Source organism: Podarcis raffonei, chromosome 9, assembly GCF_027172205.1.
Source record: "Podarcis raffonei isolate rPodRaf1 chromosome 9, rPodRaf1.pri, whole genome shotgun sequence".
NCBI lineage: Eukaryota > Metazoa > Chordata > Lepidosauria > Squamata > Lacertidae > Podarcis > Podarcis raffonei.
In genome coordinates this window covers 52,981,335-53,006,268 of record NC_070610.1, presented here as the reverse complement: position 1 = coordinate 53,006,268, position 24,934 = coordinate 52,981,335, and the positions used below count along the sequence as shown (strand labels likewise).

Below are 24,934 nucleotides of genomic sequence, written 5' to 3'. Positions count from 1 at the left end.
AACTTTGCCTGGTGTTTGGCATGTGGTTTCTTAGATGTCCAAATGTGCCACCAAGTTTGTAATACACACTGCGTGGCAGTGGCTATTGAGGGTTTGAGACAAGAGTTATTCCCAGTCCTAGTGGGTGATATCAAGGACTGAACCTGGAGCCGTTCCCAAAGCCTTTCGGCCACTGAGCTACAGCCCTTCCAGATTGACTCCTGTGTGAAGAAAAGCTAAATTCTGTGATATGTGCCACCTCACTTCCTTTCCTCTCCTACCGCTGTAATTTGAACACTGATTCTTTCTATGTTTTGGACTCTAGACTAGCACCGCAGTGGACACAATATAACCTCAGCGACTTGGGGAACCTTCCAACAAATCATAAAACCACAGTGAAACATTTAAAAATTCCCTTTGCAGGGCTGCCTTCAGATGACTTCTAAAAATTGTGTAGTTTTTATCTCCTTGACATCTGATGGGAGGGCGTTCCACAGGGCGGGCGCAACTACCGAGAAGGCCCTCTGTCCAGTTCCCTGTACCCTCACTTCTCACAGTGAGGGAACCACCAGAAGGCCCTCAGAGCTGGATCTCAGTGTCTGGGCTGAACGATGGGAGTGGAGACACTCCTTCAGGTATACAGGGCCTGTGTAAATGGGCAGGGGTATCATGTACTGTTTTATATATTTAACAAATATGAATTAAAACAACAACAACAGAGTATTGTCCATATCTGTTTTGCATACACTGGAAAGTTAAGATTGACAGCTGGTTCCCAGTGTTGTGTGTGTGCTATGAAGTAGATGACTTCAATTTATAATCTGTATAATTTGAAGGATTTATTGTTTTGCACCTGTGTGCAGTATGCCTGAATTCTGAGTTATATTACAAAGTACTATGGTTGGTGCTTCCTTTTGCTTCCTGCTGTGACCTGTGGGAAAGGCTAGCCTTCCTCCAGAAGAGCTTTCGTGGCTTATAAAGTCAGTCCTAATAAAGACTTTGTTGCACAGAAAAGAACATTCTAACCTTTAGCGCTTCCATGCCAGCCTGGATAACAGGAGCAAAGACAGTCTCACTCTCATTAGTGTCTGTAAACATCTCTGGAATCTGGTCCAGCAAGCTATGACAGGGGGGAAAGATCAGTGTTTCAACAGGTTGGAATGGACAGGATAATCCTTCAAAGAAAATAAATCATATAGACACCAGGCCCCTTTGCTGAAAGATTTAAACTCTGCATTAAAAAAAGAAAACAAATGTTGCTGGTGCATTAGCCTCTACAAGACTATGCACAGTTCCCTGTTTTGCAGAAGAAACTGCTTTCTAATTTATTTAGAAATTTTGTATGCAGTGAAAAGATTTTAAAAGCTACAAAATACTTTTCAAGTAAATTATAAGCCATTTGTTGAATACTGCACAAAAACTTTAATTCCTCAATCAAAAGGCAGATTTGTAATGCTGTAAGGCAACTTTCGTTTGACTGCACCGATATACCAAAATAAATTACGGCTCTTGTGTATGCACTGTATAAATAGTGTATTTTTAGCAGTGCAATCTCAGTCATATTATTTATTTGCAAACAGAAAGCTGGTGACTTAAGTGCATTTAAGTTCTGTGCATTCAGCTTTACAAACTTGGAATATATATAAAACGGGTCAGCATCCTGGAAAAAAGACTTTGGCAACCCTAACCGCTATTGCATCCAGTTTGTTGTGAATAAATGCCATTTTGGCTTTAGGCATAGTGCCTGGAAGGTAACCCTCACGTACGTTGTGGGCCTACTGTTTAAAGTTCTTGTCTTTATTTGCATCGGCTTTTGCATTGTTGTAATAATTCCCATCAGCTCCAGACATCAGGTCAGGGGTGATGGGAGTTGTAGTCCAACAACACTGAGGGACTCATGATTAGGTTGGTCTATGGACATTATGTACCCATGGAAGCACACATACAATCAAGTTTTACATGCATATCTCTCTAGGTCATAACCATGGTCTTTAAATATGTGATTGTCAATTTTTGTAGGTTGAAAATTGATGAAATCACCCAAGGTAATTGCTATTGAAGATATTCACACATGAGCATAAAAAGCATAATTTATATGTTTACTTGTTTATGACAGCTTTTGACTCCTGAAAGTTGACGAGGAAACCATCCAGTAAAGGGACAAACACTTCACTGACATCAGTGACCACCATCATCTGAGGCTGGCCAAGATTGCGTTTTACATTGAAGAAATGGAGGACTTTGTTGTAGGTGACAAATCCAACCCGAATAGTTGAAGCCTCCTCTTGCTCCTCCCTGGAAGAGAAATGGTTTTAGAAAACACAGCTGCAGGTTAAATTTCAAAAGCATTATTTTGCATGGAGGAGGGGGGAAAGAGAGCTTTATTAATTACCATATTAATATTAATTAACTGTCATATCACGAGTATCTAAACTGTACAACAAGAAACAATCTTTATGAAAGACTTAGATTTTAGCCTGAGACAAAGTGAATGAAAGGCCATATCTGAGCATCAATAGGATATGTACATACATATCTTGGGAACTGTAGTTTAAGGGTGCAGGGAACTGTAGCTCTGTGAGGGGTAAAGAACAGTTCCTAGGATTATTTGGGGGAAGAGCTGTGCCTTAAATGTATGGTGTGCATGCAGCCTTAGTGTTACTAGTGAGCCCACTATGAATTTGTACTCACACTTTTCTTGGCCACATTTCTTTCAGAAAACAGCACAAGGGCAGCTGTCCCCCCCCCCATGGCTTCAGCAAAATCCAGATGTGACGAGTGTTGCTGAGCTGTCCTTGTGACAGTCATAAAGTCAGTCCTTTCTGCCTCCTTTCTCCATGAGGCAGGATGAAGCAGCTACCTCAGGCAGCGGAAGCCCCCAAGGCTGTGCCACAATGGGTGCTCCATTACCTCCACCACTGGAACTGGTGCCAATTTCCTGTGATGCAAGATCTCACAAGATTTCACAGTGCGAGAGAGATGTTGCGAGATTTTGGCAAGGTCTCACCAGAAATCAGCGCTGATGGCGGCTTGACTTCTCTGTCAGCAGTTGAGGTGGCGTGGTGCTGCTGCTGGGCAGAACTGAGGCAAAGATGGCACAGCAGAGCAGGAGAGTGGGGTGGCACATCCCACTTTGCCTCAAGCAGGAAAATGCTGTGTGGCACCCCTGCCCCCACTCTGCCCTCTGAAGTACTACTGTATTTCAAATTGGGGGGTTGGGGAAAGCCAGATAAACATTTAAACAGATGAACGTACACTACCAGGAGCCTGAAGTGTTAGTATTTTATTTTAAGCTAAATGCCTGTTTGAAGCTTACGGGGCAGGAGTGAAGAGAAAGAGGAAATACGTCCAGAATAATCAGATGAGTAAAGGGAGTGAAAAGCAAATCTCACTTCTGCCAACCACCACCACAGCTCTGTACCAGTTCCTGTCCAATATGCAAGTACCTCGGGTTGCGAACGTGAGCCATGTGGGAGGCACGTTTGCAACATACAGTGCTGCGTCTGCGCATGCATGTGACGCGATTCGGCACTTCTGCGCATGCACATGACATCATTTTGTGTTTCTGCGCATGCACGAGTGCCGAAACCCGGAAGTAATCCATTCTGGTACTTCCGGGTTCAGTGCGGTCCGCAACCCGAAAACGTGCAACCCACAGCATTCGTAACCCGAGGTATGACTGTAGCCCAATGTATATAAATTAAACACTAGCATATGCACCCAACACGGAGCCAAAAACCCTGGTTTAGTTCTGTAAGCCAATAATACACGCAAGTGGCAAAAGATTCAACATGTAATCACAGAAAACCCAGAAACCAGGGTTAGTGGCTTCAAATCAAGCCAACATTTGAAGCCATGGTTTAAAGTCGGCTTGTTTTCCCACTCGCAACAAGGGAGAAGTGTAGACATCAATATGCACTGGTTGACTGTGGCTCCCTTGTCTCACGTGCCATTGTTGAAACATGCTAGAGAGCATGCATCTCAAACAGTATTGGAATGCTTGCCTTCTTGAGGGACACAGGAAGGCATTAATTATTTGAACAAGCTGAACAGAACTGAAGGAGTTTGACCTTCCTACAGCACAGCAAAACCAGCAGACGGAGTACATATGGATTCTGCAGTCACAACATTGAGGAGGAGGGAGCAAACCAAGACATTCTGTGCCATTCATGTCATGGCTGCAGTGCTTGATGAGGAGCAGAATCTTTCAAACCAACAAAACTGGGAACCCCAAGAAAGTGATATCCAGAAGGGAAAAAAGAGCATGGAAACACTATGCAAACACTAAAGAATTTTTACCTGGCAGTTACTACATCTTCACCAAGGATGCTAAATGTACTAGAAGTTTACTGTTGTCTTTACCTTGGAAGTCTATCCAATACAGTCTTCAGTTCCTCACAGATAAGTTTAACAAGGCCACTCTTTATGTTATTGTAGGAAACATCAATCATGAAGATATAGGCTGGCGGCTGTGGAGGCTTGTTGTTCTTCAAAAAAGAAAAAAAGAAATCAGCCACAAAAATCAGGGGGGAAAAATACCTACCAAAGATTCATAATCCACCCAGATATTTCCACAGACTACCCTAATAATTGTTGGGCAATCATTTTGCTTATTTATTTGCACGGGTAAGTCACTGCCTTAGGATAATGTTTTTTACTGACGAAAGTTGTGTTTCAGTAAAACTGTTAAGAATTGGACAAATATTTCCCCCCTCACACAATATTTATACCTAGGTGTTTAACAAGTAGCTTCCCCATTTTTATTTTTCATCGTTCTAATCATTCATTCAGTCATTCATTCATTCATTCATTCTGTATGAAGCTTTTATTTATCCAATTTGAAAGCTTCAAACATATATACCTTCAGATGACTGTAGCAATCAGAAAACAAAGTTCAGATTTTCAGCATTTATTGATGAACAATCCCAAGTAGACAATAGGTTAAAAGCATGCATCACATGTATCTTGTTTTTATTTTTTTTAAAAAGCCAAAGTTGGCAGAGAGAAAGAGACACTGGGATCGGCACACATAGGTGGCCCCCATTCACTGTGGTGACACTGAAATCTCTCTCCCTCTCTCTCTCTCTCTCTCTCTCTCTCACACACACACACACACACACACACACAGAATTTCACCCTAAGAGACAGCTTCCCAGATGAAAAAGGTGAATGTGGAGAAAATGCTCACTGGGACCATGGCAAAAAGAAAAAGGGCTATGTCCCCGTGCACTATGGTTCTGGATCTGCCTGTTATTTGTAATGGTAAAATGAGGCACATTAAAATGCATGCACCCAGTTAATGCAACATGTGGCTGGTTCTCAATAGGTAGTTTTTATCCTTTAACAAGTGTCATATATGTAACCAAGAGGCACAACTACTGCAGAAACCTACAGATTTCTGCATGCTACTGCTTCTCTTGTGAAGCATCATATAACACACACACACACACACCAAATTTGAATCAAATACATTGATACCTCCACTATTTATACTCAACGCTCAGCAATTTTTGGAAGACCAATTACTTTAGAAATTTAAAGTATAAGCAAATACTCAAAGAAACAGACACAAATGTTTCTCAGAGCTCTTTTAAAGAAAGCCAAGGCAATTTATGAGAGTCAACTGAGATATCAGGTATCCGTTGCAATCAGTTGCAGTCTCACCTTTCCTCCAAGAACGTAAAGATGATAAACAACATACTTTCCACACCAACCCCAGCACTGCAGACTCCTGGTTTCAGAATGTACACACAAGAGGCTCCCCTAACATTTCCATTATCAAACAAACAATCAGCCTGAGCGCTTGCACGTGTTCAGTGTTTTGTGAAAGTCACTTCCTGGCCTATAATTTACTTGTTAAAGTTCATCGAAACATTCACAGGTTAATCATGGATATGGTAAGATGGAAGTACATATCAGCAACAAAGGTGATAACGAGTGCAGGATTTTTGTCAGCATACTTAAAGGCTAGCCATAACAACCCTTATTTTCCTTTCATTCATTTCCAAGTGACTCCAAAGCAACACCCGGCAGTAAAATATGTGAGCTACAGCAATGTAAGTGGAGATCTGAAGTTTTCAAAAGCTGTTGCAGTTTCTGCATTTGCAGCAGGCTGACAAACATTCTCATAACTTATGTAAATTCTATAGCACTTTTTGAAAAGACCTTGGAGAGATTCATGACACATCACAGGTGCCAACTCCCAGGGTGCGCAAGCACCCACAAAAATCCCCATGAAGGGGCCAGGCACCCAGAAATTTCGGTGCCAGGGCCATTCACACTGCATGGCACCCACAGCTCTAGGCACCCCTGGTCACAGGGCTAAGTTGGCACTCTTGTGAGACATTTATTGAAAAAGCAAAAATTTTACATTTACTAAATCCATTCCAAAGAATTGCAACACTACTCAACAGCTGTTATTTGTTAATGTTTTTCTAGCTGTTCATCCTCACTGTTATTCAATAAGGCAAAGAAAAATTGTGGTTTTCCTTCAATGTAGGAGGGAAATACATCATTATGCTTTTGTTGTATTCGATACACTCTCCCCAAATCATGAATGTACCATTCTAGTGAGAGACTTTACAATGTGGAGCGTCAACAGTAAAAAGGGACTGTCAACAGTTAAATTAAAACCTTGTGTAAAATGAAAATAGCTTAACCCCATGCAACCTGACTGAGAGGTCTGTGCAATTTTGTACGTGTACAAATAGTTGCCTTGAAATGTACAAGATGTCCAGTCAGTTTAACCGAGGGACACATTCTGTAATCGCAAAAGGAAAGGGTATGGACAGAGTGCCTTTACTGAAATTAATGGAAATGCTCTTACAGAGTATGCACTGTGCACACATAACAGTTTTTGCAACAGTAAACAACTCTATGTCCCACTTAAATCAGGTCAGAGGCTCATCTAGTCCAGCATTCTATTCTCACAATAGCCAAGCAGACGCCTATGAGTACCCACATTAAAATCAATGTGAACTTATGTGACATTTAACTTTATTTGAATTTCACCTAATGCATTTAGAACTGGGTATAATCACTGCGGGAGGCAGTGGAAGATAGGAGTGCCTGGCATGCTCTGGTCCATGGGGTCATGAAGAGTCGGACACGACTAAACAACAACATAATCACCTTGACTTTGGTGCAGACTAAAACTAGAGACTACGCTTAAACCAGTAACAGACCCTCAAAGTTTTCCTATTTCCCAGGAACAGTCCCAGATTTACAGAAGCAGTCCTGGTTTCTTATTTGAACCTGGAATGTCCCAGTTTTCCTTAGGATGTCCCTATTTTCTCAGAGAAATGTTGGAGGATATACATTAAGGCTGCAGCCCTAAGGACACTTACCTAGTAGTAAGCCTCACTGATCAAAGGGACCTAATTCCTCAACAAATAGTTAATAAGTATCTGCAGAGCTCTTTCCTCCATCTATAATCCATGCAAGTGAGTCTCTCGCTTCCTCTTTCATTTCTTTCTTTCATTTTGGCTGTGTGTGTTTTACAAATGTAATGGGTTCTCCTTGATTTAGCACAAAGTTTACGAACTGTTTTCCAGGCTGAACAGACTTACCTTGCAATAATCCAAAGTAGCAATGTATTCATATGATCCTAGAGATAACTCTGGCCTTTCGTAGTGGTCTATTCTTCTGCCAATGTGATCCAGATGTTGAAAATAGAATGGAGGAACTAAATAAAAACAAAAACAGGAAGCTGATTTCTCCCCTTTTGCTAAACACACAGATGGCTCTGGGTGTGTGCTATATTCCACTATAGTTCTGGCAGTGGCTTTTACATCATGGGAAAGCTCAAATATATTGTGGAAATTAAGAGGTAGGGTAACATCATGTAAGTAGAATAAGCTACCATGTGAATGCATAATCTGGCCCCATATAAGGCAGCTTCAAATGCAATACAAGCTAGAAATTTGCTAATTCAGACTTTTCAACAAAGCACTCATCTTGTTTAAGTTTATAAAAGTGGGTGGCAAGGAATGGCAAATAGCACTAGGTCCAACCTCCTTCTCCACTCCACTGTCTGTTACGAATATCATGATAGTTCAGGGAAGACTTAATACTACTAAACAAGAAAATGACAAAATTCTTAAAAATAAGTTGGAAACATTTTGGGTGACTGTGGATAAGCCCTTGCTCAGCTGCTAGGGTGCTCGGTTGCTTATTTACTTCAAATGTTTATGCACCCCCTTTCAAGTGAATGTTCTCCAAGGCAGTTTAGAATAGATTGCAACAATAAAACGCACACCCTGGGGCCCTTGCTCCGCAAGCCAGGGACAAATCCCGGTGTCTTTTTTCATACTTCTGCAATCCCAGGGCAGGTATAAATAGGATAAACATGAGTCTTATTTGGTGGCTCTTTTAAGACTCCCAGTGCCCTTCCTTCTCCAACATGGAAACAAAAGTTTGCATTACAATTTTCGCTCAGAGTCCCCAATGCAAAACAACTCACTAGTGTCTCACTGTTGCCAGTCACCTATTCAGCAAGACTGGACAATTTTCTCTTAATCCCTCTGCTTATGATGAGTACTTGAAGCTTTAATTACAGTGCATGAAAGGATACAGATGAAAAGGCCCTGCAAAAGTGCAAATGATTCTATTTTTACTGCAATATCAGTTTAAATAATAATTTGGTAGCTTATTGCTATGCAAATAGTAGGCATTTGTGAGAACTTCATGCTGAGTTAACAGCCCATGATGCCGACAGCCCTCTCTCTCTATTTCATTCTGCAGATTAAGGTCTGAGACAAACAAGAGTTGGCATAAGTCTTTCGAGGTTCATGTTTCAGAGTTGAAAAGATTACTGTATTAGGGAAAGCTCTCTGCTGCCACTTTGATCCAGCTGAGGAAATCCAACTAGATACAAACGTCTCGAAAGACTCATTCTGGCAAAGTCTTGGGAACTAGCCAAAAGCTCAGGAACTCGTACTTATGAGTCACATGCAACTGCACTTGGACAAATATGGCATGGCATCTTGCGTTCAAAGCAACTCCCATCACGGGAAAATTAATGGATGATTTAACCATTAAAATCCTCTGTCATAAAGGGAGACAACAACCTAAACATTTGCTCTTTTCTGGGCAGTTAAAATATGTTTCCCCCTTTGAAACACATTTTCAGCCTGCTCAGAAAATAATCTCATATAATGGCATAACCTCCTCTGCATACCTATTCAATCTAATGAAATTGCAGACAAGACGTAAATCATTACAGCAGCCATATTATTTTACAGAACTTTTCAGAACAAAGGATTCAGGTACATTTTCTCATAATAGTTTGATCATCCTTGTTGAGTGCATACATATGCATTCCCTAGGGAAAGCCAGTGAAAAGCTCAACACAGGTTTTGCTCTTAAAGTTTATTCTGCATGCCAAAATGCCTATGCCTTTCCCATTCCAGATGATTGCATCCTGGAAGGAGCATTTTCTTAATGCAAGAATTTCTAACTCTTCGCAGCTTTCAGGCTAGAGAAAACAAGAGCTTTGTTTTGTGCTCTTCCCAGCGACATCCATTTTCCTGGATCAAATGGTTAAGTAATTCCATTCTGATATCCAGGATGACACAAGGAAAGTCCATAGCAAAATTAGGTCTAAAAGAGCATGAAGACCACATATAAAAATTCTGATGTACGAGTCATTCAGCAATTCAGGTTCACACGAAGTTAAGCATTTAGTATATATTTTTTAAAAATCCATCATGTAGTTTTAGCAAGATTCAGATCCTTACTTTGGAATGCAACCTTGGGCTCACTTATTTTCTTAGGTATCTAAATTAATGTGACTTTCAAGTCAATGCAGATTGGCCTGAAAATGAAACAAAGTCTTCAAAAACTTACTTTAAAAAATAAAAATAAAGACCTAAGTAGTTTCACATTTGATTAGAAAATGGCTTCCATTATTTCAAAATAAATAAGTACTACTTACCATCGTTCACACAGTTACAAAATCCACACTGATATCGTCTTCCACCCTCAATGAATTGCATGAAGGGGCACATATAAGCCTTGCACCTGTTGCATCGAATAGGTCCTGTTTCACCATGATTTACCACATAAAGGGGTGTCTACGGAGAATTAAGAAAACCACTTAGCTGCAGATTAAACAAGATCACTAAACTACCAAAGCACCAATCAATTTCGAATTGTTGCTGGTTTCGTATTCTTATTGCAGCTGTGTAGCTGAGTCCTTGGTTTGGATCGCCTGGGAAACTGTGGTTTGAGAAACCAGGATTTCTTTGCCAAAACCTGCTGCGCAATGAGAGTATGAAAGGGAAATGGTAAAGGAGCACCTGGATCATTCTCAACAAGGATTTTTATGTTAGAGCCAAGCCAGAGCGTTGATTCATAAATACATCTTCTTCACATCCTGACTGTGTGAAGAAAATGGTGTTCTCACTAATTCACAAACCGTGCTTATCTTTTTCCTGTTACTTAACTGAAGCAAGTGAAAGGAAATCTAAGATCACCGCATGCTAACTCTTTACAATGGAGTTCTAGATTACCAATCAAGTTTACTGAAGCATTATGTATAATTACTAGGGAACAATACAGTTAGCTAAGCACGTGCGACTCAAAGTTACCTTATTTTAATGGCAGCATTAAGCACAAATCTCTCCCACTGAAACAAGTGGGATTTAAAAATGCTTAACTTTGGCTGGATCATACCTACTGTAAACAAACATTTTAGCCACTAACCCCACATAATTGTGTAGGATAAGTGATAATATATAGTTGGAAGTAAGTTCCATTGATTATAGGGTCTCTTCTAAGAAATGTCCATGGCCCACACAAAATGTTTTTTTTTAATTAATTTGCTCTCTTTTACTGTTGAGAATGCTTTGTCTAATTTATTTTTTGCTAGTTCACACTGTGTACAAGTTTGTTATTTATTTCAATAAATATTTCTCCCAGTATTAGTTTTCAGTCTTCCCAAAAACCTTTTTGCAAAATATGATTGCATGTGTGCTAAATACTATCTCCTCTACCAAAGTTTTAAAACAGAATAGCATCCTTTCGTATGTTGTTGGCCTCCAACTCTCATTGGCTCCAGAAAGCATAGCCAAGATCAATAATAATGGGAATTATAGTCCAACATCCAGAGAACATGTTGGCTACCCCTGTTTTAAAATGCTACTTCAATATGACAATTCACCAAGAATGTCACACTACAATGAATATTTCTTCATTTTTGAAAACAAAACCTGTTACCAGTAAACCAAATTGAACGATCCAACAAAAGGTATGCTTAACATTTTGCTATTTAACAAGATACATTCTGGGGTGGGAGAAGAAGAATGGCTCTTGAAATGTTTTGATCGTGTAATGGGAATTTAGCAGTAAAACTTCTGCCGGCGAAAGACAAATTTCTGCGCTTTGATATAAAATGTCAAAGAGCAATTTTTCCAGACCAATGCTAGAATCCAGATTAGATAGTATATATGGATCTCTCTTTGAAGCTGAAAAAACAAGCCTCTTTTAAAGTGACGAAAGTTTGCCTTTTCAGCTTTGGGAGTCACAAATATTATGTCTCTGAACCATTGCCCAAAGAATTAAGCATTCATGATGGATAGCCTTCATATATTTCAGTGGCAGAATGGAAACAGAAGTTAATAAGGATATAAATAATTTGAAATGAATGGAGCAGAGGTTTGCAACAGCAATATTTAGTAGCTCCCACCCCCAATGTTCCAGAGAAGATTTTATGGGAGCACAGGGGACTGCAAGCAGGGGAGGGGCATCCAATCCACCAACTATGTCTGTTCCACTGGCATATGAACACAGATTTCACCCTATGTCTATAATCCTACATACAATTACTTATGAACAAGCTCCGCTAAACTCAGCAAGCCTTACTTCTAATTGGTATGACAGTATTGGACAGGGTTAAGTTTTTATTTTGTGCTGGATTGTGCCCAACAAACAAATAAGTTTGGTTAGAGGTGATGAGGGTTGTTTCATTAATTTCCTTATACATGCAAATATGTATTTTTCCCATACATATTTTCTTGTTGGGATACTGCTTTGCAATGGACAATGAACCTCAGTGAACTTGTAAAGGTGAAAAGGGAAACTATAATAAACACATCATCTTAAAAGTGTCTCCAGAAACCAGAAGGCTCAACACACAAATAAGAATGCTCATAAAAGTCGTTGGTTAAGGTTAGGAACTTGCAGACATATTTTTTTTCCTTGCCTGTATCCAATTTATTGCTACAGACAGGTTTAGTAATAGGAAAACAAATCAGCTTGGTTTTTTATCATCATATTTGGAGTGGGCTGCCCCACTTTCCGTTCTTGCTGCGTCCCTAAGGAGGCAAAATTAGCACTGTGTGTTTTTAAATAGTTTTGTATTCAGTTTCTTCCTTTTTTAGATGTCAGCAGTACTAAATTAGAATACAGGCATTCAAAGGAAACACCCACACTGTCTTTCTATAGCGCAACCAGAGTACAACTAGAAGCAATAGGGGTTTTTTTGTGTGAGTGGGAGTGTTATCATATAATCAGAGCTGCCACAGCATCACCCATTTAAACTAAGTAAAATGTGTAAATACATGCAAGCTGCTCTGCAATAAGATTAAAATGCCACTCATTGCAGTAATTATCTAGTTACCCCCAAAATAGTACCGTTCAACTTTCATGTTTTTAGGAAATCACTTACTCTAGTAATGTCCTATTCATTTTAAATCTACACTCCTCAATGTGAGATTGCCATCATGGTTGTTAGAAGCAATTATTTTGGTTGAGTTTTATGGTTCCTTGAAGTCATCCCCTTCTAGATTTTAAACTAAGGCTTTTTGCTTCAATATTTCCAATGACAACACAAGTAATACAAAATCAACAACCTGTATAAAAATGTTTTCTACGAATTCAGATCTATGGCCAGCAGCTTCTTTTTTGATGATTACATATGAGATTTAAAATTAATTTTAAGCCTACAGTAATAAGGCAACAATTTTGTATGCATGATTGTCATTTCACTCATCCTAGTAAATTGATAACAATGCACACATATCTTATTGAATTGACTAAAATGCGGTACACACATTGTACTCATACTGGGGTGGGGTGGGGTGAGGAAATAATTTCATTCTCCTATGAGAATAAAAGTGATGTGTAGATTTTGGAACACACACTTTTTAATCCACCATACTCTCTGTAGGTGGCACTGTGTACTAGGAGATATTGAGGGCTTGTGCTTATTGTTAAATCTTAAGCAACCAGTAAAATTCGTAGTGCCCCCAGAGTAAAGTAGGATACTTTTTTTCCTAATCAGATTGGTAAATGCTAGACATGTATTGCTAATTTTTCTCATATTTATATTGTATACAAATGCTTATCCTAGAACAGTTAAAGTGCATTTACAACTGATGCTATTTACACAATTTTGTATCTAATTAACATTAGAAACAAATTATGGTTCCAGACACACCATACATTTAAAGTACATTGCTTCCACCATATAATCCCTTGCAATGCTACAATTTGAAGAACCCTTCACAAATTACAGTTCCCAGGATTCTCTGGAGGAATGAGGCATATATGGCTCTGGTTAACAATTTGTGTGGCAATGTTCCTACATGTATCATATAAGATGAAGGCCATCAAATGTGGATTCGCAGCCTCTTCTGCCTTAGAAATCTGAGGCAAATGGTGGTGACGAGAGGAAATTCTAGGCCTAAAAGGCAAAATAAAAACCGGCAAATCGCCAGGTCTGGATTATATTCACTTGAAATTTCTCAACAAATTCAAATGTGAAATTGAGGCTCCTCTAGCAAAAGTATGTAACTTGTCCCTAAGAGCAGCCTTCATATAAGAAGACTATAAAGTGGCCAAAGTAACACCAATTTTTAAAAAGAAATCTAGGAGGAATTATAGAAATCACAGTCTAGTTAACTTAATGTCTGTTCTAGGAAAACTGGTGGAAAGTGTTGTTAAAGATAAAATAATGAAGCATATAGAAGAACAAGCCTTGCTGAAGCAAAACCAGCATTGCTTCTTCAAGGGTAAGTCCAGTCTGACTAAGGTATTTTAGTTCTTTGAAAGTGTTAACAACCATATAGATAGAGGTGAACTTGTTGGCACAGTGGACTTGGACTTTCAAAGAGCTTTGAAAAAAGTACCTCACCAAAGACTCGAGTAAACTTAGCAGTTATAGGATAAAGGTAAAGGTTCATGGATCAGAAACTGGTTACTTAACAGGATGCAAACAAAGGAATAAATGGGTAGTTCTCTCAATGAAGAAATATAGAAAGCAGAGTCCCCAAGGGCTGATATTGAGACCCATGTTTTTTAACGTATTCATAAATGATCCAGGGTTAGGAGTAAGCAATAAGGAGTTGAGGCTCACTGGTGATTCTAAATTGTTCAGGGCTATTAAAACAGTAGCAGGAGCAGGAGCATATTGTGGCAAACTCCCCTTAATTTCACATATACACACAGTGTGGTCTGAACTGGCAGTGGCTGACAAGGAATAATAAATTGGGATCAAAGTAGCTAGATTGATGAAGATGTCAACCCAGTGCTCAGCAGCTGTGAGAAAGGCAAATTCCATGCTAGAGATCATTTTAAAAAAAAGGAACTGAAGCCACCAACTTGGATGACTAAAAGAAGTTTAGATATATTCATAGAGATAAATGCTATCAATGGCTACTAGCCATGATGGCTATTGCTCTGGCTTCTCATTAGAGACTGTATGGTCTTGAATACCAGCTACTAGAAACTGCAGGAGGGGAGACTACTCTTGCGCTTGACTCCTGCTTATGGGCTTCCCATAGGCATGTGTGTGGCCACTGGAAGAATAGGATCCTGAACTAGATAGGCCATTGAACTGATCCAGCAGGCTCTTATGTTCTTAGAATATGGTAGCATTGGTCAGAGTGACATCATCATACATGTGACATCGTGTGTCATTTATAAATTAGATGAAGTGATTCTGGTGAAAACTGCTTAGTGGTCAAAGATTTTCTTATTGTATGTTGCAACTTAATAATGTGTGAATGCTGTTAAGACAAAGATGACCCCATCCGAAGAACAGCCAACACAAATTTTCCTCACATCCATCATTTGAGGTAAGAAGTAACAGAGGCATGCCTGGGCAGTCAACATGTTCACAGATGTCAAGTGATAATGTCACTTTCTATGTCACCGGCATAGCATGAAATCAAAAAGGCAAATAAAACCCTTTTACATTAAATCCACCGAACAAAGCCAAGGGAACCAAGACAACATTGGCCAATGGATGAAACTGAAGGTTTATTACCACATTCCATTGTCAAAGACACCATTTTAATTGGGATTGTGGCATCTATAGAATTGGCGCCATAAACCAGATGTGAGTGACCTTCAGTATTTTTTTTTTTAGAAGTTGCACGGCTATGTAATTATGCAAAATTTGTCATTTTTTAAGATCCATGCAACTAAAACCTTCAAAATCATCTGGATCTGGCTATTTTTAGCTAATGGGATGAGACAATGCATTGAACCAACAATTGGTTGTACTATGACACAGCAGGAAATACATGTAATAAAGTCATTAACAATATTCTAGTATTACAACTTTTCTTTAAGTAGATATTGCAAATGCATTGTACAATGCATGATTAACAAATACAAAGTCCATTTTCAAAAAAGAAAACAGGCCATGTCCTCTGCTTTCCACAATATCTTATATTTGTACATCTTCACAAGGCGACGTTTTAATTTTTGTAATTCTGTGTAGTTCTCTCTCTCTCTCTCTCTCTCTCTCTCTCTCTCTCTCTCACACACACACACACACACACACACACATTCTTACAAATGTATGATGTGCTTGGTATTGACAGCAGAGTAGAATACCACAAATTCTAGTGATTGTGGAGTCCAAGGGGCGAGTGCCTGAATTAACAAGACAAAGTACATGCAACTACTTCTCAGCTTTGAAGTGCTGAACTGTTATTTGGATGATAGGCCACACTGTTTATCAAGGGAAGGTCAGTAGTCAGGATTAACCAATGATGGAAGCAGAAACATGAAATGGAATGCGTGATGATAATCAAGAAACTGTACTTAGACAACATGTCTCCAAAATGTCAGTGAACAGAAGCAATCAGAATGCAGGAACTGAAAGGAAAGAAATTGAACAAAGCTTGTATGCGTAACTGATGGGTAATTGCTACTTTAATAAGAGAGTTATAGTTTTAACTTTGTTATCAGAAGGTCATGACAACAATTTACAACAAAGCCTCTGCTTCCATACCAAGCCTTTGCCTTCCATGGCTTTCACTCAGGGCTGAACTGATGTGGTTGGATTACTGATATTTGCAGCCGTCCATATAGAACTAACAGAATACCATGTATCTGTGATTTTGTACAAACCATTACACAAGGGTTCTGAGAAAATCTGCAAGTTTCTAATTTCTGCTCCAAGCACCATCATTTTCTGTTAACTAAAAGTTTATTCTGTACCCTTCATTCTTTGCATCCTTCAAGCCTGCCCAGCAAAAGAGCCCAAAATTAATTTGGTTTTCTTGATGCTTTAAACACATTCAGGAAATAATTCCTATGCCTATAATGGGACATACATGCAGTAAGGCTAACTAATTACACACACCCCAAATTGCTAATTTCAGTTTTCAAAAACAGATGTCTTGTAGAAAAAATATACCGTATTTTTTGCCCTATAGGACGCACTTTTTCCCCTCCAAAAATGAAGGGGAAATGTGTGTGCATCCTATGGGGCGAATGCAGGCTTTCGCTGAAGCCTGGAGAGCGAGAGGGGTCGGTGGGCACTGACCCCTCTCACTCTCCAGGCTTCGCGGACCTCTCCGCAAGCAGCGGGAGCGCTCCCGCTGCTTGCGGAGAGTTGCCTGCATGCCGAAGCCTGCGCGCGCTGAGATCAGCGCGCCCAGGCTTCGCGGACCTCTCAGCAAGCAGCGGGAGCCAGCGCTGGGCTCCCACGGCTTGCAGAGAGCTGCCTGTTTGGGGGCTGGGGTCGGGGGAAGCTCGGGCCTCCCCCACCCCAGCCCTGTGCCTGGGGGGGGGGAAAAATATTTTCCCCCCCTTTATTTCCCCCCAAAAATCTAGGTGCGCCTTATGGGACGGTGCGTCCTATAGGGCGAAAAATACGGTAAGTAAAATATTATCAGAAATTTATAAGATCTTATAAAACTTATCTGTATAAATCTGTGCCTCTCAAAGGTCAGTAGGGCTCCCTCTGAGGTCTGGGCCATAGGCAGCTGCCTAGTTGGCCTAATGATAGCACCAGCCCTGCATATATGGTCCCCAAAATAGTATTTTCATACTGAAAGTGGGGTTCATAGATTCAAAATTCTGTTCTATCATATAACAAACTCATTCTCTCTTCTCCCATTAGGAAAACAGGATTAGTGACTAGATATACAGAAAAGTGTCTGAGAAAGCATGTTCTCCATAGGAGAGAGCACGTGTTGCGGTTGGGGATACAAGCCACCCCATTGTTCCTGGGCGGATTTTGGCGAAGAACCCAGGCAGCGAAATGGTTAATTGGGTTGCTGGGGAGAATTGAATGTTGCCAAATTTGGAGGTGGGGTCAGAGGTTTTAAATGCTGTTGGCTGTTTGCACCGGATCACCCGCCCACCCTCCCTGTAATGGGGGGGGGGGTTGTTTGCTTGACCTTGCTATGCCTGTCATGGCGTCATCTGCCTTGGTGCAGGGGCCTGGTAGGAATTTTGCCATCTGGCAAATCGTCACAACTTGTAAGGTTGGCGGTTAGGCATTGGTTAAAATTGGTTAGTGGAGGGGTAAGTGCCTACCCCTCCAATGGTGTTGCGGAAAGGGAATTCCGTTAAAGGAATCCAGGGGCTTGCCATTCTTTTCGTCCTTGTCCCTGGCATCGGACTTGGGCTGTGCAAGCCCCACAGGAACATGAGGGTGAGAAGTGAGGGACTGAGGCCCAGATTCATTTCTCACCCAATTATTGTTTCCCACACTGGCTTCCGCTGGAATCCGGAAGTCAGTTCTGTTTCTGGGGCAAGGACAGATAGTCATAACCAATGCCTAAGCAACCACTCACATTTTTGTATTTTGAATAAAGTTGTGGCCAAAATTATGCCAAAAAACCTTAAACAAAAATTTATGTGTGATGTGTGAATTATTTTGGGGGGTGGCATGGGAACCTCAACACGCAACAGGAAGTGTTGATCACTTTGCAGATCTAAAGTGTCAACTTCATATTTTATCATAAATAAATCAAAATTAAGAAGCAGAAGCCTATGCAGAGCAGGACTGGTGAATTATGTTCAACATTAACCAGTGGGAAGGAGAGAATCATTTGGGCCTGAATAAAAACAACAACAGCAACCCAGACAACTATCTAGTTATTTCCCAGGAAGGTTCCTTCAGTTCCATGGAAATTAATTTTTAAATGAAACATCACCCTCAAAATGCTGAGAAGTAGGGCGTTTCAAATAGAAATGTGCTTATGTAAAGTCAGTTAAGGAGATATTTCCTTTGCACATGTAAACTCCATAAAACTTTGTATGATTTCTTGAAAACCAGTGCCTTAAATCTTCCTCCGATTCAGCTTTGTAAAATGTGCAAGGTCCCTCAAGGCTTGGAGCAGGGTTTACACTCTTTAATTTATGACTGCTCTTATGATCCATTTTGGCAGCAAAAGAGCGGAACACAGTTTCCATTTCAGAATATGGACTTGTCCATACTTCTCCTTGTCCTGTGCCTAGAAAGCAGGGATCTAAGTGGTTTTCTGCTTGTCTCTTGCTTCCTAGGCACAGTCCAAGAGGTTTTGAGTTAGCCACTCAGCTTTCCCCTGGAAAATATGCTGTTTACCACTGAACTGGAACAAACAGCAATCCTCAGAAAACCTGACTGCCGTATCTTCCAATCCAGATGTAAACTGTGGGTTTTCCTGGGGGAAAGAAGTAGGGCAAAGGGAGGTGCAGACGAGCCCACTAAAATGAAGGACAAAAAACCCCCCACAAAAACATTGTCATATAATTGCCAGAGCAAAAAACAAACAAATGAAAAGCACAGGGCCTGATCTGTATTTGCTGAGTGGGAAGCAAGACCTTTTGTCAAATAGCTTTCCCCTGGCACAGAATTGCAATTGCTACCTTTAGGTTAGTTTTGAAGGGTGACACATTGACACTTGGCCATTCAATGAGTCCTTAAATAGAACTGTACAGCTGAATTGAAATACTGAATACTGTACACATTTGATGCAGCCAGTGGTGGGGCAGAGCTGTCTTCCTGTCACTGGTGGTGTCTGCAACTTACCAGGATAGGGTGGAGCAGCGGTGAGGTGCTCCCCCCCCCCACTTTAGTGGCTAGGTTAGGGAATGTAGAGGAGGTTGCACAGCGGACAGTTCTGTTGTCCAACACCTCACTGCCACTCTGTGCCCCCAGTATCCACTGCCTAATATGACTAGCTCATTCTGCCCAATGGTAAAGCCTGTCCTTGTGACTAAGACCACACCCCTTACCTATGCATTTTACCCCAAAGAGGGCTAAAACCTGGCCTGCACGCTTTTACTTTCTTTAGATTCAGACATGAAACAAGATCTTGACCAGCTCAAAGATAACAGAACCAGGATTTCCAAAGTGCTATTTATTTCAGCACTCAGATGCAAGGCATTCCAACCATCAATCGACCTAGGCAATTCAGATGAGCCACAGTGTGCTAGAAACAGAGAGCAGGTGCACTGTAGAAAGTCCTGGCACACAAAAATGAAAAAGAACAACCACCATAAAATAAACACTGAGGTTTGTCGCTAATATGATCAACTTTCCACCACAAAATTTCCTTCCTGTTGCAAGTTTAGCAGCTCTGTATGTGAGCAAAGACCATCGAGTGAAGGTCTGTACACACAACGAGGGAGACGATGTTTGTCCACAGACAGTTTTTCCGGGTCATGTGGCCAGCATGACTAAGCCGCTTCTGGCGAACCAGAGCAGCACATGGAAACGCCGTTTACCTTCCTGATGGAGAGGTACCTATTTATCTACTTGCACTTTGACGTGCTTCCGAACTGCTAGGTTGGCAGGAGCAGGGACCAAGCAAAGGGAGCTCACCCCGTTGCGGGGATTCGAACCGCCAACCTTCCGATCGGCAAGCCCTAGGCTCAGTGGTTTAACCCACAGCACCACTAGCGTAATAATAATAATAATAATAATAATTAATAATAATAATAATAATAATAGCAGCAGCAACTGCTTCCTCCACCACATCCTGACTCATCCTGGTCCACATACTGGATGAAACTTTTAACTGAAGTCTACATCTATGGAGTTAAACTTGTGTAGGTTGAGTCTAGATTCTTACCACTCAAAATACATCCAAAGCATAAACATATTTCTGTGACCCATTGCAAAAGAAAACAGTATTTGGTGCAATTCCATGCCACTCATATTCTGCCTCTATCAAGCAATTTCTAGATGAACTTGGAAATAAAAAAATAAAAGATGGCAGCAGCTTTCTTCTTAGTTCTGATTCTGCAATCACACAAAATGATTTCTTCATCATCAAGAGAGAGAAAAGGAGTCAGCTTTGGGAAAACTCAGATAGGCACTCCCCCACGTTTTCAACGAAACCTATGAAAAGACAGTGGCTGAAAAACAGACGAACTACAGCCAAGAGTCTTGATTCTCTGCCATCAGTAATCTGAAAGGTCTGGACTACTAAATGCTAATAGGTATGGGAGTAAAGGTCAGAATATGAGTAGAAAATCCTACGAAATGGGGTGCCTTCAAAGATCACTGCACTGTTCAGACCAGCCTCAGCTACAGAATGCTATGTCTCTTCAAACTCTGGTATTATGCTAGTGAAACCTGCAGTATGTAACAGGTACTGGGACTTATGACAATTTACACTATGAACTACTTAAGTTCCAAGACCTTCTCTTATTCTATTTACTTCCCACTTTTGAAATTTCATCCTCTATTAGAGAAATCTTACACAAATAATGAAATCTAATCTATAGGAATATATTTATGTTACTTATATGTAATCCACACCCTAAATGTCCCAGGTGGTACACATAATAAACATGAAAACCAATAACAATACCCACTTAACTTTCAACTTACCAGTGTCTCCTGCCAAAGTACATTTTACCAATTGTAATAAGATCACCGGGGGGGGGGCATTTGCTAGCAATCCAAGCTCTTTTTAAACATTTTAAACAAACATACATATATTATCTGGAATTGGAATAAGATTTTTGAATTTGTAGAATGTTACCTCTAGCCAAGATAATATTAGTGGCAAGTAACATAAAATGTTAAACAAAGATCATCTGGTTTATCCAGGCTTGGCAAATAGTCATACATCTCCAAAACAAACTTGCAGAACGCCTGGCCTAGCATGATAGCTGCTGGCTTTTATTTTTATAGTCTGTTGCTAAAGCAGGGGTTGGCTAAAAATATATTCTGTCAAACAATGATATCGTATTCTCAAAGAAATACCCTATAAATACCCCTGATAGGTCATCCCTTTTGGAGCGAGGAAAACGAAAAGAAATTCTGTTGATGAATATAGAAGGAATCTGTATAGACAAGGTTCTGAAATACAGAACTACAGACAGCAATATAGTTATAAGTGTTTGAGTAGAAATTATTTCTTCAAAGAATTCTTCACACCCATCACATCCTTGTACACCCAAAATTGGATCCATAAGATGGTTGCCACAATCCATTGCTGTTGTTTATTGTATGGAGTTCTGATAAACATGGAGAGCTGTAATGTTTATTTCAGCTGAACCCCAAATCGCTTTATTTGAAATGAACAGAACAGCCTGGATCCACAAATGTTCTGTGTGGACGTCTGTATCTAAACATTCATCAATACATCATTCCATTAAAAAAAAAACAACGTTTAGAATTTGTGTGTGAAGAGCCAAGGAATTGCAGATCAAAGTCTCTTAATGGTTCACATGTGAAAACTTCATGTACATGGACTATATAGAAAACTGATAGCATCTGAAACAGCTCTTCACACTTGCCAAACCCCTCAGGTTAAAGATCAGAAGTAGATGCTTTTAATCTTCTCTTGTGGTTTGTAAATGAGAAGAGGAGGGGACCCAAGGCTCATGCAGGCTCATTCACGTAGCAGGAAACCATAATTTCATCAAGAAGACTAAACTTAGGAAACTGAGGTTTATTTAAATCAGGTTTCCCCAACATGGTGCCCTCCAGATGTTGTTGGACTACAACCATCATAAGCTACAGTCAACATGACCAGTGGATTAGCAACTATGGATTAGCAAGAACAAGTCAGGATAAAACTGTCCATGTAGCTTCGTTCATGCAATTAGAATGTATTCTCCCTATTATATCTAGACCTTAAGGCTTAGTTTTCTATTTTCCTCTTCTTCCTTCTGACTTTGTTCTCTTATAGACTAAGTAGTTGTTTCATCTTAGTATATCATAAAAAGATACATTGTAATGGGTATGCATTTTTTTATATCTTTGAATAAGTATAAATAAATAAGATCCTGAACACTATGTGCCTACATGTTAAAGTTCAAAGATGGCTCTCCTTGACAATTGCATCTCAAGACATTTATTGTGATAATAGGTTACGAGAATTCAACAGATCCTGCTTGATGATACCATGAACTTAAAATTTGTAAAACAAGAGGCCCAGTTTCATAGATACTTTCTCCACACAGATTGTTCTTTCTTGTCAAAGGATGATCATTCCCCCAGACCAAGGGTCAATCCCAGCTGAATTCAAAGCCACTGAAAACCTTAACTTGTGAACAAAACCATTTCCTCTCAGAGCTTCAGTTTTATTCTATTACCTCATTTGATGGAACATTGGCAAACGGTTTGATGACAGCAGCTAACGGAATTTGAGCCTGTTTTGCCAGATCTGAAGATGAGGGAAAGCAGTATGTGGTACATCGAATGAAGCGAGGGCTGGCATTACCTAGGACATTCAAAACAATGGGAACATTTGATGAAGTAAAAAAAATAAAAATAGCATGTTTAGGGCTAATTAGAAGCAACTTATAATTCTTATAATAAGACAGAAGTTCATCACATAACATTTTTGAGCAGGAAAAGGAGAGGTTGCAGGGTGGGAAAGTTTCTCAAAACTGCTTCCTCAACTTTTTCCACCAATGCCACTTGTTTTGTGGTCTGAGCTGTAATAACTGCACTCCATGCTCTCTGGCTGATGTTTTAAATCCACAAGTTTCCAGAGTGAGAGCAAGAAGCATTATGGTCACTTGGCCTTGGCTTCATGCCAAAGCCACGTCATCACTTTGTGTTGTCAGGAAGCCAAATCAGAGAGGGTGCAATGCATGCTGCTCTCTCTGGAAAACTTGTGGATCAAAAGATGTGTGCAGTCACGGCTACTGGCAAGTTTGCACCACAGTATTCCATCAATAACCTTCAGAACTTCACATCTCACAATAAATATAGAGATTTAGGCTTAGCACTACTTAAATACAACATCTTGCTCCTTCCACTGAACTCCTTAGTAATTTCTTATAAACCTTTTGATTTTTATTACGTTCTATGAAAAAGAAAATCAGGATTGGTTACAATTTAACAACTCAAAGCATTGTCAGTTTAATGATCAAACAGTAAACACAACAATATCATCAAATTCCAGTAATATTTTAAAATCCCAGTCAATCCTAAACAAAGAACCAAGACAAACCCAGTGACTAAAAGTAATTTCAAGCAAAAAGGCTTATATAGCACCCTTCCTTATGTGCATCCCACTCATGCATGACCGCCTTTATACGTATTAAATACATAAATAGATTGCCCCCCCCCCTTGCTCAGGGCTGCTACCCAAACAAGGGAGTGCAGCCTTCAATCAACCAGTGGCATGGGGCAGGAGGCATCTTCTCCCCCCTCCACTACATATTTTCACCTCCATCCTGATGCCAGTATTGCTGGGCACCCTTCTCACTCCTTGCCCTCTGTGGCCAACCACTTCAGCCATGTATTCGCGGCAGGCAGGCAGGCAGGCAGGCAAGCTCAAAATAGGCCAGGCAGTGGCCCCAAGTGATTTCCAGGGTGAGCCCCCCCTCTCTCTTTCCTTCCCACATACCCCTTGTATTAAAGTGGGGTGCTCCCCACTTTACAACATGTTACTTATGCATAGAGGGGCCTGGAACGTAACCTTCACATAAGTGGGGGGCTGTCTGTAGTCAGACGATGCTTAAAGTCAGCCTTGTCAAGGAAAATGAATTCCACCATTGTGACCATTCACCAAGAACCCATTTCTATGTATTGTTGCCCTGTCCACTTGACAAACAGAGGCAACCCGCCAAAATATCTTCCTGGCCAATTTAGAAAGGCATCATAGAAATTAAACATGAACATTCCTGTCAAAAGAGAAAGAGAAAGAGAAAGAGAGAGGGGGGGATTCAACTTCACATAGGAAATGAAGCCAAAGATGGTTTCCTATTTACCTTGATCTTGGATCACACAATCTGTAGTAACTAGAGGAGGGACTTGACCCCTGATGTTGGTAGCATAGATTTGACCTCCCCTGGACACTTTGTCATTTTCGATAACCTGGATCTTATGGATAAAATGTTAAAAATTGTAAGAAATGTGAGCTTTATAGTGGTTCAAGAATAAGGGCTTCTTTGTATACAGGTCAATTTCTATGTCCAGCATTTATGGACATAGATGAGGAACCTTTGGCCCTCCAGGTGAGGAGTGCCTCAGAATTTTTCCAGGAGGAAACTGAATGGGTAAAACTAAAATAACTATTGTTTTGCTTTCCTATTTGAGAAATTGTGCTATGGTCTCAATTACACTATTTCATCATTTCATCACACCGTTTGCAAATTAAAAAATGGGGTGGGGGATATGCACCAGATTGTAGATTATAAACTGTCTCAATTAGAAACGATCACGTGGATCCTTTCTGAAACAGACTTTGATCTGCAACAATTTTGTTATTTGTTAAAGTGTCTAAAGACTTCATTGTTCTTTGGAAGAACCTAC

General features: G+C 40.3%; 1 protein-coding gene across 2 annotated transcripts in view; it reads right to left on the bottom strand.

Moving 5' to 3' along the window:
* Positions 1-24,934, bottom strand: part of SEC24D (SEC24 homolog D, COPII coat complex component) — a 55,511-nt gene that overhangs the window by 15,816 nt on the left and 14,761 nt on the right. For both annotated transcript variants that reach the window (XM_053403548.1, XM_053403547.1), the window contains exons 7-13: positions 24,391-24,502; positions 22,762-22,889; positions 9,914-10,052; positions 7,548-7,663; positions 4,342-4,466; positions 2,083-2,274; positions 1,006-1,099 (exon numbers count right to left, since the gene is read on the bottom strand). In XM_053403548.1, coding sequence (XP_053259523.1) covers positions 1,006-1,099; positions 2,083-2,274; positions 4,342-4,466; positions 7,548-7,663; positions 9,914-10,052; positions 22,762-22,889; positions 24,391-24,502 — 906 coding nt within the window. The remainder of the gene's footprint in view (positions 1-1,005; positions 1,100-2,082; positions 2,275-4,341; positions 4,467-7,547; positions 7,664-9,913; positions 10,053-22,761; positions 22,890-24,390; positions 24,503-24,934) is intronic.